Here is a 15,312-nt window from a genome sequence, read left to right on the forward strand (position 1 = left end):
GTTTCCGATGCCTTATCTTACGATCATAACTGCGGATGGGCAGAATTGAATCTATCCATGTCTCAACTAGAATTGTATTATAACACGGTAGGGTACGCAATACTAGGAGCAAAAATTTGCAGCCTCTGCAATGTGTACACGTTCGCTGTGAGTAAAAATGATTTAAAAACAAAAAGAAAATACTAAATATGTTGAATTTTATAACCTAGGGTCATAACCCCGAAAAAAGCAGAGGTGATCAAGACATAATTGAATTTCTCTTCAAGCATCTTAGGATACATATTATTTGTTTGGTTCATCATTTAACCGGTACGAGGAAGGGTAATAAAATTTGGAGGGTGGATAATAAAATTCTCAACCATCCTCTTCTCTCGTGAGAAAAAACTAAGGAAGGTGAAGCTTGAAAAAAAATCAAGAAACTTGTAAATTTGGAAAAAACTATCTGTTGGGATTATTAGAATCTATTTTTTATGTACAGACTAACGCTGGCTGTGCCTTAGTTTACTACTTACTATATTGTTCAGTTTCGCAATCTTTGAGAATGGAACTTGTTCTATACGGGGGGATTTTAAAGTCATTCATACAAAGATAGAATTACAGTACACTCGAGATCAGATATGATCAAACCCGATCGTTATGCCAGAATTGAAGAAAATTAAATACACAGCGTTTTATACAAACTGTTTAACCTCATTATTTTTTTACTGTTCTGACTCATTTCGAATAGATGCCAAACACCACTAAGCGATGTCGTGTCATTGAAAAAACTTTTGTTGTTAAATATAATTCCTTTTTTTGCTCTATTTTGATATCTTCCGTATGGCCCTTTTGATTCACACTCTTGAATAAACACAGTACATCCTCTAGGATAGACATTAAAGATAGTTTTGTTCATCCAGCATGTTGTTAAGTGAGAAAAAATATTGGCATATATCCAACAATTCATCTTAATACTTGCGGTTTTTATACAAGGTTCATGTAGGAAAATACGTACAATGGATCCATTTTCAATCATAATATTTTTTGACCAAAGTGCACAATTTTCCGTTTTTACATCACCGCATGTGCTTTTCTTGGCCTAACTTTTTTTCATATTGGGCAGGCATTCAATTCAAGTCATGTGCTGGTGTTGCAGGGTCGCATGAATAATCGCTAACACACATCAGTATAGCGAATATTCCTTTAGTCTCAAGATGTATAGAAAAGGACATCTAAACAATATAATTCAGAAAACCTGTGCCACCCAGTGCGTAGTTCAAAAAGATCTTTTCATCGCGGATTCATGGCAGATTATCCTCAGAACGGCCTCTGAAAGAAATCAATTTGTTCCGAATTATCTCCATGGCAGACGCTAGCCCACGCCGCTTCCTTTTCATTTGTTGTATTCCTTGGCCACCAACATACCGTTGTGCAGCATATAAGTTTTCTACTACCTACTCACCGGTATGCATTTCCCGGTCTGAACTGACAAAAGGCGAGCATGTGTTACGGCTGGTGAAGAATGGGACGATATTTTTTCTGACTTCTTTTCCGCCATTCGCTTCAAAACAAAAGAAAAAAGATAAGAATGGAAGACACAAGGACTTCGATATTGATGATGACGTGTCGATTCGACCGTGCATTGAAAGCTCAGTTTGAAACATGCTTATGAAAAAGGACACCGATAGTGAATACCATGTGCTCGACACGAAGCTGCTGTACAACGTGTAAAATAAATCGACACTACTTTAAAAAAAAAAGCTAGAGATATTGAGAAATTGAGTTGAAACGAAATAACGAAATAAATATCCTTATGAAGAACAGAAGTGACGGGGGTTTGAGGCTTCCTGCGTTTACGAGTTACGAGCCGTTTTAAGAAAAGAAAAGAAGAAAGAAAGAGAGGAATTATGAACGTTAACAGCACGACTCGGACTCGTTAATCTTCTGGTTAGCGTCATGGAGAGATGTTGAAGGATGCATTATCATTTAAAAAAGGAATAATAACAAAGTTATAAACTCGAGTAAGGAGCAGCTGTTATTATTCGGGAAGAAAAGAGAAAGGGAAAATGATGGTTTTCCTATAAATGAGACTAAAATAGAATTGCAATTTCGTGGAGCAGTAAGGAATCCATAATATCAGACATGACTACACCCAACCCGATATGTCTTTGGTTGTGATAGTTCAAGGAGGAATATGTTTGCTCTATTATATTTGAACGACAAACATATTAGTACAGGCAATGAAATTGTGTAGTTGGTAAATCAATCAATTGCATGAATATTTTAAGTCTTGAGAATATCAAAACATATTTTTAATCTAGTCAGACAGTTTTTGTTCTTTATTATAGAAAACAAACCTCGATTTTATTACTCTTTAGAAGTGTACTTCTAAAAACTGTATGCTATACTCTAATTATGACCATGTATTACATAGATAAACTGTATTTGTACAGTTTTTTTTTATTTTTCAGAGTAGCTTGTAATGATAACTAGTGATGTAGGTTTTAGCAAAAATCTTCCCGTTGTAGACATATTTTATCATCCATAAAAAAACAAATCGGTTCAGTACAATTTAGTTCTACAGGTTGCCAAATCGTTGCTGTTCTGCCTGAAAATCTTAAGCGTATCACAAAACCTGTAGTATAGTAGTACCGTAAAATCGCAATTCTGGGAGCTTTTTATTAATTGCGAAGAGTCTATTTATTGATGATGATGATGATGATGAAGATGAGATGAAAATGTCCTTCAATTTTTCTGTCGTTTTGCATGCCGATAAAGAAGACTAATATTATTCGAATTCATTACTCATAAACATACCTAAAATAAAACAATCAAAGTGCTTGGTAAACCAGCAACTTCGAAACATTTGTGAACCTAGATTCACCCAATCTCTCGCACATACCCCCAAAACTGGCATTCATCTGGTACGTTAACATCCCAAACAAGGTACACATATTTTACGGGCGACCACCACCGGCAATCGTCGGAAATCTGAAAGGAAAAATGTTATCTCGTACGGTAACTGGAGTGCCATTAAGTTGTCATCTCGTTGCAGAGTATAAATTCGTACGCGCATACACTGCAGTCATAGCCGCAATAAACAGCTTGTAGAAATGTGAGAGCTAAAGCCTAAAAGCTGAAAAACTTAACACGGGGAAAGTGACAGGTAAAGGGAAGGATAACTTTGGAGGAAAAATTTATCGCAAGTTTGGGAAATCTGAGGGCCATCTGTGAACACCTCTCGAAGCATGCCTCGTTGACGTTGGAGTCCATTTGACTATTTATCGGTTCTGCCACGATGAAAGTTTCATTGCCACAATGAATTTGGTTTAAATATTGATTATCAAAACTCAATTATGTAGAAAACAGATGGAAAAGATTTTAATCAAAAAATATTTCATATTTTAATTCTATTGAATAATTTTTACGACCAAAAATTTGTTTTGATCGGCGATTCACCCAATTTCTTCTCTGTTTTCCGATAAAAGTCCGAATGGAAAGTATTACCGATACGACGAGCTATTCGTTTTTTGAGCAATTGATACAAAAAGTATAGCTAAAACAGAGTGTCCATATAAATAACAGTACTAATTTTTGTCATTTTTATAATGTTATGAAACTTCCTTTGCTCTTTTGCTCTTGGTCGGGAGTATAATTTTGTGGCTTCAAGATAAAGTTTTGTACCTGATATTTTTGCAAGAGTTTTCGAAGGGTGTGAAAGTACAAGAGTATTTTCCGTGGCAAGCGCATTTCAAGTTTTTTTACTTTCACTGTTTTGATTGCTGCTATGTCTGCGAAAGAGAAAATTCGATTTTTTTCATTGGTATGTTGTCAAAAAATCAATTCTTGTAAACAGCACCCAAAAACTGTACAAGCGTGTGTCGTTAAAATACGTTAACTAGTGCTGCGAGTATGGTATTTTTGTGCTTGGTCGCTTGTTGAGAAGATGCTGACTAACAATAATAATACACGAGATGGGATGAACGTCTGTTTTCAAGTGTTCTGCTATCTACCTGTACGTTTTGTATATCCATGACCAAATAAAGTTGCACACCATGACCGAGGATGTACGAAAATGTCAGGTCAGTCAAAACATCAAAACGTTCGCCAACCAAAGGCTTACTACCTTTCACAGAAACAGGGACTGTGGTCTTTGGATTAGGCATAACTGTTGAGCAGTTGTACCTGCAGTATAAGGAATAAGGATAAGGCTCTAGTAATTTGTAAAGAATTTCTAACAAACAGCTAGTGCATCTATTTTTTATCAAACAAGTAACTACTACTGGAAGAATCAACATAAAATCGTGCAATTTTGTTGCTAGTTTCAGATAAAACTTTCTTAACAAACCATTTGTCATTCAAAACTATATTGTTTCAATTGTAAATCCACATTAAGTTTCAAGAAATTCATGCATACTCAGCTACATTATTAACTATTGTGTTTTAAAATAATTTAAAGATATATTAATTGCATTTGTTTTTCCAAAAGGTGATGGATATTTTTCATCTTGATGTTAATGTTTACTCAAACTTATTCATCAAAATTTTTTGGAATAATTTGGGTGAATTTTCGTTTACTTGTATGGCGTATGTCTTTACAAAATCATACTTTAACTAAACGCATGCGTTTATTCGATACGGTTGTCTTGTTGGAAAGGTTTGCGGAGTTTTCTCGTCAACATCCATTTCTCGTTAAAACCCACAAACTCCTGTCACGGTTTGTTTGTTGTTGAGGACAACAAATTTTATAGCTTCCTAAGGTGTCATTGAGTGTGTTAAGTTTGTTGGACCTCCGCTGTTTCTAATTTGCTATTAGTTCACGCCTTCACGTAGCAATCAAAGGCGCGTGAGGTGGGTATGAGGAAGCATCTTGCCATTCAGATCTCCCTTTCGCTTGTCTCTTAATTGGAACAATTTTGACTCAGCGTCAATGACGTGTCTGAAATTCTAATGGCAGTTTGTAGAAGGAAAACTTTCTACTTCAAAATATTCAACCAATACGAAGGAGGAACATTTTGTTATCGAAGCGAATGAGGTTGTCACTAAAACGGATACGATTGTTTTACAGAGGGTTCGTGATAGTCTACTAATATGTCAGTTTTGGTAGTATTTCCAAACCATGTTCTTCTTCATAGAGGATATTCAATATTCCTTTGTAGATTACAACTCCACAATTTCCGGCATGCATACAACGAAGGAACGCTTCGTACAATATGCTAATCACGATAAGCTGGATGTGCGTTGGTTTCCGCATGGCAAACGGAACATTGACTGCAAAAAAGTTAACAACTTTTATAGATATTTTCCATGCCTGAATGTCTCTCACCAGTACTAGTAACAGCCCCCTAGAATGAACATCGATTTCGTTCAGCATATCTTCCATGTTCCTAGTATACTGTGTTAACAGGAAAAGAGCAAAACAGGCCAAGATTTGCCTGTCGAAAAATCTCTCCAACGCAATAGGAAAATCTCTAAACTCACCCATATTTTGCCATGTGGAAAGTATATCGAGAGATTAGTGTAGTAGTGAAGAATCAATAATCAAATGATTTCACTACCACCGTTAATATTTTCCTTACTTATCGCATGGTGTAACCCTAACCTGAACGGGGCTAGCGAACAGTTCAGGCAACTAATCGAATAAATTTAAATATTATCTTTTTGAATTGTTATTTACAAAGCATCATCATTGCAGACCAACGGCAAAGCCATTTCGATACCAGCAGCAAAAAAACCAGCAGTATAAACAACATATGCTTATTTTAATGATTGAAGTTTATTTTGATTGTTTGTGTAAAAGCAGGAGTATGATTTGCACCGAAGCAAAAGTCTCAAATTATTATAAACCAGTTTTATTCGATAGTGAGAGCTTCAGAACCATGTTTTGATTAATTTTTTTCATGGGGCTTTGGATAATTACTCTTTGTTAAAACTGGAAAAGCAAGTTTTTTATAATGACAGATAGAAAATCTCCATAGATATTCCAGTCCTTTGTCAAGGGTCGACGGATAGAACCGGTGATGCTGGGTAAAACTCTTTGTCGTTTTTTAGCCCCTGATTCGTCATTCGGATCTGGTACTACTGACCTTCCACAGACGAAAAATATACTCTCTTAATAAAAGAGTCACAAATAATGTATCATTATTATAGACACCTGTCTTTTCTCAATTTAATTGATTGTTTTGAAAATTCAATGGAGTGAAAATTTTGTTTACTGTTTTTTAGTTTGTTTAATCACCGGGTTGTTTGTTTTGTCGTTCTATGAGCACTTACACAAACTTAATCTCCATAAGGCTAAATTTAGCGCAAACAAGCAGATCATCTTCCCGGGTAGGCATTGGCTTTCATAGAAAAGCAGGCTACAAAAGACAGCTACACAGCTGGTTGCTGTTGCTATCACGTTCTTCTTCCACATTGCTTCTCACCATTCGTCTACTCTACTTATGCTCCCAAACACAGAAGCGCGTGTCTTGAATGACGCCTGCGTGTCTTCTGTTGGTTATTCATTTTTCTTTTAGCTGGCGCATCTCACTTTCGAAGCCTTGGAAAGCTGTCATTGAAAATCTTACTCGAACAAAGGAAAGTTGCTCGGAAAGATGGGAAACAATAAATATAAAGAAATATTTGGTCAACTTTTCTAAGGAATAGAAGGAGTACTGCCTGCGTGAAGAGAAGAGGTAATATATGACGACGTTGGTGTCATATGGCACGGATGGCCAGAAAAATTGTAACGGACCTAGGAATTCGCTCTTGTTTTCCGATAGTGAACCTAGAAGATAAAATAATACTCGATCCAAAAAGTCAACCTTCGTACAACAAAGGCTCCAGTCTCGGTTAAGATTCGAACACACATCATCGAAGAAGTGAGCCCTGGCGCTCATGGGCCGATTGTCTAACCGGCGCTACCGCTCGGCTGTCACGGGCCCCAAATATCCATGTTTTCTTAGATATATGTTTCCGGCAGGTATGAGGATGGTAGAGTCTTTAATCATTACACAGAAATGTTTTCTAAACTGAAACTTGTTTAGATTCAACAGAAATAGATATGCGTTCAACTGTAATTAATATTAAAAGTTTGTCATGCTTTCATGTATAATTCTATATGTTGAGATTCAAGAACACACCTCCTAGGAGAAGCTGCAGCGCTATTTAGGTTCTAACCACCGTAACCTTTCATTCAGATTGAACCTTATGCTTTAATCGAACAACCGGATATATACTGTTGAGGTTTAAGCAAATGAAGTCTCCTAGAATAATTTATTTTTTTTTATTTTATGTGTTAAGGTAAGATGGACGTTGCCGTATTGTTAGAGCCAACATGCTCTAACTGACTTTTTTGTTCTTAGGGCATTTCCTCCCTAGAATTAGGCCTTATCCCGGGCTTTCTCGGTTACTCCTAGAATAATTATTGTATACATTTTCACAAAAAAGTACTGTGTTTTCAATAAATATACGGGCTGGAATCAATTGTTCTAGTTTTGCTGCACACTACTCAATCGCTTTAGGCGAACTGCTGCTGATGTGTTTACAAAACAGTGAAAGTTCTGATGTTTGAAGGTTTTCGGTTACTTTTGCATAACTTTTCACCAAAGCATCATCAAACTTTCTTTTCATTCTTTGGCATCATTATCCTATAACGCGCTGGCTTCTATAGAAGTGGGAAAAATCGTGTGGCATAACAGCTATTTTCAGATCTCGCAGCGTTTCATTTAACTCTCGATTTTCAATTATACTCGAATAGAGAACGTTTTCTCTCATAGGGTAGATCTCTCACTTCTGATGGTTTCCGTTTTTTTACATGTGACAATTTAAAATTGTACGCAATGCAAAGTAATGCATATCTGGAAATGTGAAAATAAACCATCATATGTACTGTGTAGCTAGATTTAACAGATAAATTTAAGTGGTTTGAATACAAAAGATCTAGTGTGATAATGGTGGAAATGCGATAAACAGGGTTCTAGTTACAATAGGAATTCACCACTGAAAATAACTCGAGAGAGCATATTTCGTAGTTAAAATGACGTAACAAAAAATTTAAAACTTTCGAATGATCATGTGTGTGTTGTGTGATATAACAGAAATTCTATTTCGACGGCCACATGGCAATGTTCATTATCACAAACAGAGTATTTGATATGCAAGAAAAGCAAATTGAAAGCCGTCTATAGCGAAAACATAATCATATTCAAACGTTTTTAGTATTTCCCAAAATATGTTACAAGGGCTTTATGGAGACGGCGAAGTCGCGTTCCAACAATCGTGACACGCTACATCACGCACAACGCGTGTTACGATTGAGAGAGAGTTCGTTACATGGAGTGAAGCAGTCAAATGCTGACGTTCCTTTATGGTTATGGTGATGTTTATTGTGACCGGGGGACAAATTGTTTGTGATGCGTTAAATTTAAACGTTGTAGACGGTGGATCAGTATTCTTTAAGACAAATTTCGATAAGCTACTAACACCATCATCACAAGACGAAACATTGTCGCGTGCGCTAAGAATATGTGTTTTACCGTTCCTTGCATATGTTTATTTTATCCATAAAAAATTCGACCATCGAGTGCTGGAACTTGACAAACGAAAATCAATTCATTACGAATCCACAATTCTGCCACTCTTTAATCCCGTCCACATTTTACACAATTTACTTTGATAGGAGGGTATGTTGAGAGAACCCTCAGCAACGTGTTGGGTTCTGATAGTCCCGCTGTGCAGCTGGACAGTTTACGAGTTCAATTGCACCATTAATGTAATTTTAATGAGATAGTGATTTAAGTTCGCTTGATCGATGCAATCGCATTTCCTGGCACTTATTTCGATCCAAACCGGTACGATACAATTTAGGGGTAAAATCCAGACAATCAAGGGGTCTGAAGGGTTTACAACGTAGGATGTAATCCAAATTACGGATTTCCCGATGCCAGGTGATACATAGCCAATCGATGTTGGAAACAATTGAATGCTGATTAAGAATTTTAAATTACAATGGGGATCCAACCGCTCTCATCACGTAGGATACACGGGACGCAAAAGACACTTATGTGTACGGTTCCATTTTCCGCAAACTGGAACCCTTTTGGAAAGGAGTTCGTTTGTTCAAAGGCGCACTAATCATGTCAAAGATTTGCTTATCTTCATTCTCATGCTTTTATATGCTGGCAAAGTGAAAATTTGACGCCCATGCCGTACTCCTAAAATTGCGAAATAACATTTTTTTCAACATGAAGTACAAAGGTTCTTTCTAGCAATAAATACCGTATATGATACAACAAGCATTGGAAAGTTTATAACTATTATATTTCTTCCAGTGAGTGGGATTCCTTGCTTACATGTTTAGGCTCAGATTATTTTACAATCCGGTACAGTGGCTATGCTGGATTTAAAATTATGCTCCTTTCTTTTGGTAAGCTGCTTACCTGTTCCTCGTTGTCTCTTCACATTATGATTAATTCTCTTTCTCTCTCTATCTTTTCACGCCTCTCTTTATTTCTCTCCTTCTCTCGCGTTTTCTCCGTATTTTCACTCTTTCCATTTTCTCGATTTCCTTCTGCCTGGATAAAACGTTCACGGTTATTATCTTTTATTTTTCAAATTTTTAGTTGTCTGGCAATAATATTTGTAGAAACGTAGAAAAATATACTTAAATTATCATTGTTTCCTCTTCTCACATAACATTTTTCATTACAGTTTGCAGATTCCATTGCCGGTAAAATGTAATCCTATAACAGCATCATCAACGTTTATGGGAACAATGATTATAATGCGGAACAGTACAATAATCACCTTGCTGGAAACAAAATCTTCAATAGGCCAGGTCTGACAACTGATATTGAAGTGTGTGTACGTTTTCGAATACAGAAAGTGAGAAATAGAGAGAGAAAGAGAGAGAGATAGAGAGAGAAAAAGAGAGAGAGAGAGAGAGAACAATGCCAGCCGAAAGGATCATCGAACGTCCTTTGAGTCTCTCTACTCCTTCCTCTCAAACGATTATTTCTTCTACTAGAGAGAATTTATAGAAGAAAGCAAAGATAGCATGGACAATTCTGCTCTTGCGGAGATCATAGAGCATAAGCATAAAAAACGGAACTGACTATGGTATGAGTGAGCGAATGTTGCAGATGTACCACAACCACATTTACTGCATATAGTGGAAAAATGGATATGATGTATATACGTGCAGTGGCGTAGCGTGTGGTAGTTTAGTACAAAACGGACTGGGAAACTGAAAGGACGTACGGTCGAATAAAATATGACCCACATAAACAAACGAGTTGGTCGATTCTTAAAAGCACTTTCGTGAAATTTATTCGTTATATTGAGTGCGATATATCTATACAAGTGGATAGTGGATACCCTATTCAAGATTGATTGAGATAGCTGGTGATTGTGTGTGCGCTTCTGTTGTTTTTTGTTTGTGATAATGCCAACAAATTAAAGTGTTTCGCTAATTACAACGATTAGTTGGGAAACGAAAACCTCAACTTCTTTAGTACAAATGAATGTGCAAAAATGCTTCTATCAGGAATAACCCCTCTTCGGGTTGTAATAATGAAACCTCGAAAGTGAACAGTGACCCGCTACTTTGTTTAAGAGAAAGAAACAAAAAATTGCAGTGAGTTTATATGAATAAGGAAATACGTGTTCTCACGCTTGCTATTTTGCGGACGCCGACCAGCTAGCAACAACATGAATCGTTGTGACCTTATCTTACTGGTGCTACTGCTGTTAGTGTCAGTGCAGGTGAATTACAGTTTACAATACGACTCGACTGAGACCCGGTATTTTCACACGACTGGTGCGGGTGCTGATTCCGTCGGGGTTTCGAATCTGCGCTACGATGCACCGGACGACTGCAAGTATCGGGTTTTAACCGGCAACCAAATAGATCTGTCGTGTAGTTTGCGTACAGTGAACAGTGAATTTGATAACACGAACTTCAGCGTTATTCCAGTAGAACACACGACTGCCCTCACTATCCTTTGCAATGAGGCTATTATGGCCCGTAGCAAACTGCAACCGAATTCTTTCATGCATTTAGTTCGGTTAAAGGCACTTAAATTGGAGTTTTGTAAGATCGCCAAGTTTTCTAACGACATGCTAGCTGGATTGAGCGACCTCCGTAATTTAACCCTCCGCACGCATAACATCGTTTGGCCGGACATAAACCTAGAAATAGAGCCGGACATTTTTGGACACACGCGCAACATTGAACAGCTCGATCTTAGCACGAACAACATCTGGTCGCTGCCAGACAACCTATTCTGTATGCTCAGTGAGCTGCATTTGCTCAACGTAAGCTCGAACCGCCTACAGGATGTCAACGATCTGGGTTTTCGCGAAAAAATCGACGCAATCGAAGACTCGCTAGACCAGCAGCATGGAGAAAAAAAGAACATCAATTCAACCGGCACGTCGGTTAAACCTTTCGTTAGTTGCTCGCTGGACATAGAAGTGTTGGACGTTTCGTGGAACCACTTTGTGCTGCTTCCAGCAGCAGGTTTCGGTATGCTTCGGAGATTAAAACAATTGAAGATTCACAACAATGAAATTTCAATGGTGGGAGATAAGGCGCTAAATGGACTGAAAGAACTGCAAGTGGTCGATTTGAGCACGAATAATCTTGTGGCGCTTCCCACCGACCTGTTCCGTGATCCTGCTCAATCTATTCAAGAGATTTATCTGCAAAACAACTCCATATCTGTGCTGTCGCCAGGATTATTCTCAAAACTCGAGCAACTGCAGGCGCTGGATTTGTCTCAAAATCAACTTACCTCCGCATGGGTAAACAGGGAGACTTTCACGGGTCTTATTCGTCTTGTGCTCCTGAATCTCGCAAGCAACAAAATTACCAAACTCGAATCGGAAATCTTTTCGGATCTATACACACTACAAATTTTGAACTTGCGCCATAACCAACTGGAAATTATTGCAGCAGATACATTCTCACCAATGAACAACTTACACACGCTTCTTTTGTCCCACAACAAACTGAAGTACTTGGACGCGTATTCGCTTAATGGCCTGTACGCACTTTCACTACTGTCTTTGGACAACAATGCACTCACAGGTGTACATCCGGAGGCTTTCCGAAACTGCAGCTCGCTTCAGGACCTAAACCTCAACGGCAACGAGTTATCGCAGGTCCCTCTGGCCTTGAAAGATATGCGCTTGTTGCGAACCGTCGATCTTGGTGAGAACTCAATCAGCGTAATAGAGGAACCCGGGTTTCGTGGCATGAACAATTTGTACGGCTTGCGACTCATAAGCAACAACATCGAAAACATTACGCGAAAGGCGTTTAGGGATTTGCCTAGCCTACAAATCCTAAATGTAGCCAGAAACAAGATAGCATACATCGAAAAAGGTGCTTTCGAGCTAGCAGTAAGCGTGCAGGCAATCCGACTGGACGGGAACATGCTCGCCGACATCGATGGACTGTTCACTAACATGCCTAATTTGGTGTGGCTTAATATATCCGACAACAGGCTTGAGCACTTTGACTATTCATATATTCCGGCGCACTTGCAGTGGTTAGATTTACACCGCAACGAGTTGATGGAGTTAACAAATCGGTACGGATTGGACAACCAGGTGCATCTGCAGACACTAGACGCCAGCTTTAATAGATTGACACGAGTTACCCCGGGAACCGTTCCGAACAGTGTCGAATTTCTATTCCTCAACGACAATCTGATCGTCCATATCGATCCGCACTGTTTTATGCACAAGACTAACCTTACACGTGTTGATCTCTATGCAAACCAGCTTACCAGTCTGGACATAAAGGCACTACGACTGCAACCCGTTCCGGAAAACAAGCAGCTTCCCGAGTTCTACATCGGGGGGAATCCGTTCGTGTGCGACTGTAATATCGATTGGTTACAGAAGATCAATCACGTCACTTCACGACAGTACCCCACCATCAACGATATTGAGACAGTTTACTGTAAACTGATGTACAATCGCGAGAGATCGTACATTCCACTCATCGAGGCAGAACCCAAGCATTTTCTCTGCAACTACAATACGCACTGTTTTGCCCTGTGCCACTGCTGCGAATTCGACGCATGCGACTGCGAGATGACATGCCCGAACAACTGCGCATGCTACCATGATAACAGCTGGTCGACCAATATTGTTGAGTGCTCAGCGGCCGGGTACACCGATATCCCTAACAACATTCCAATGGACACAACAGAAGTGTATATCGACGGAAACAACCTAGTAGAGTTATCCGGGCACAGTTTCATTGGGCGTAAAAATTTACGTGTTCTCTACGCCAATAATTCAAACATCGAAGCCATATATAACACAACCTTCATCGGTTTGCGTCGTCTAACGATACTCCACTTGGAGAATAACAACATTCGTAAGCTGTACGGACACGAATTCACCGCGCTCGAAAGTCTCCGAGAATTGTATTTGGAAGGTAATCGAATCGCATACATTGAGGATCACACATTTGCAGAGCTGCGCAAACTTGAAGTCCTACGTATTGATGGAAATCGCATCACAAGCTTCGAAGTATGGCAACTGAACGCCAACCCGTACCTGGTTGAAATTGCTCTCGCCAATAATCTGTGGACATGCGATTGTGGGTTTATCAGCAAGTTGCGCAGTTACTTGCAGTCAAACATCGACAAGATTGTGGATGCTAAGGAGATATCATGCAGCTACAACAATGCGACAAGCATCCTGCGAGAAAACGGTACAAAATGCACGTTTCGTGAGGGTATGTCCTCGATCGTTCACCAGCAGGAAATTGAAGATATGCTACCCCTGTTGCTTGTGGCCACGTGTGCCTTTGTTGGCTTCTTTGGTTTGATTTTTGGAGCGTTCTGCTACCGGAAGGAGTTAAAAGTGTGGGTACACTCCGGGCTGTGTTATAAATCGGGCACCTTCGTTAACGACTACGACAAGGATCGGTTGTATGATGCGTATATCACATACTCTTTGCATGACGAACAATTTGTGACCCAAATTCTCTCCTCAACCCTCGAAAATGATATCGGATTCCGGTTGTGTTTGCATTACCGTGATTTAAACGCCAACGCGTATCTCGCTGATACGATCGTAGAAGCAGTGGAAAGTTCCAAACGCGCAATACTTGTACTTTCGAAGAGCTTCCTCTACAATGAGTGGACGAGGTTCGAGTTTAAGGGTGCAATCCACGAAGTGCTCAAGCGCCACCGAAAGCTGATCATCATTCTTTATGGTGATCTTCCGCAACGAGATCTCGATGCCGACTTGCGTTTGTATCTGCGTACAAACACGTGCATAGAGTGGGAAGATAAGAAGTTTTGGCAGAAATTACGAATTGCGTTACCACCCGTCAAGAAAAACAGCGGAATCAGCAAACCGTCGGCCATCAACATTTACGCAACGACCACTAACGATTACAATACAGCAGGTCGACCTGCAACGCTGAGACCCCCAATAATGTCCACCGGTAGGTTAGATGGCGTTCTTCCACACCACAGCTACGCCACAATCGGCCCCAACTGCGCAAAAAACTGTGATAACTACGATACAGTTAGTAATTGTAAATACAACACCACCCAGCTCCACGAGCGCCATCTCAACGCGGACATCTTTGGTCCAATACGGAAAACAGTACCCGAGGGTCGCCAGCACGAGTATGCAGTCCCGTCAAATTGTCTTCTTGACACAACGCACGAGACGTATAATACGACAACCAGTTGTGAGCGAATCGCCGGTGAAACGTTCGAGTGCACTTCCAGCACCAGCTCGAAGTATTCAACGTCCTCCCGGGGCTCGGGCAGCGAGTCAGGCAGCCAGTCGATTCCATCCACACGGCAACACGATTTTCCCAGCGGCTGTCCACCGAACCAGCTACCCGCGACCAGCTTCTCCTACACCGGAAGTAATTCCCACCATGCTCTGCCTCCTCATCATCGCCATCACCATCAGCAGAATGGGAGTAGTAGGAATAACAGCAGTAAACCCTCAGTCAGCCCTGGAGTTGACAGCGGTACGGTCGGTCCAGTAGTGAAAGCGAGCGACAAAGTGAGCACTGATCGCACGATCGAAGCAAATAATTTCAATGATAGAAGACTGCCACAAGCCATGTGGGCATAGCGATTACTTACGAATAGCAGGTTAGTTAATTATTTTTATCGTTAGAGCCAGAATCAGAATGAAAGCATTTCTGCGTGAAAATAAAAATAAAAAACTTCTCGGTTTTCCAATTGTTGCTCAACGCTAATAGAGGTCAGGGAAGGTATTCGTTAAATATATTTCTCGGTATGATAAAAAATTTCATCCTTTATATGACATTCCCACCACCTATGGACATTTTCCGTACCA

General features: G+C 39.6%; 1 protein-coding gene across 1 annotated transcript; it reads left to right on the forward strand.

The window, feature by feature from the left end:
* Window positions 1-10,671: 10,671 nt before the first annotated feature.
* Window positions 10,672-15,084, forward strand: LOC131285976 (toll-like receptor 6). Its single transcript, XM_058314829.1, has one exon. It carries the CDS (start codon window positions 10,672-10,674, stop codon window positions 15,082-15,084), a length of 4,413 nt encoding a protein of 1,470 aa, XP_058170812.1.
* Window positions 15,085-15,312: the final 228 nt, after the last annotated feature.

This window comes from Anopheles ziemanni, chromosome 3 (genome assembly GCF_943734765.1).
Source record: "Anopheles ziemanni chromosome 3, idAnoZiCoDA_A2_x.2, whole genome shotgun sequence".
Classification (NCBI taxonomy): Eukaryota; Metazoa; Arthropoda; class Insecta; order Diptera; family Culicidae; genus Anopheles; species Anopheles ziemanni.

What these genes read in the sequence shown, in the direction of transcription:
- LOC131285976 (XM_058314829.1), top strand. Translation starts at nt 10,672, where the DNA reads ATGAATCGTTGTGACCTTATCTTACTGGTGCTACTGCTGTTAGTGTCA.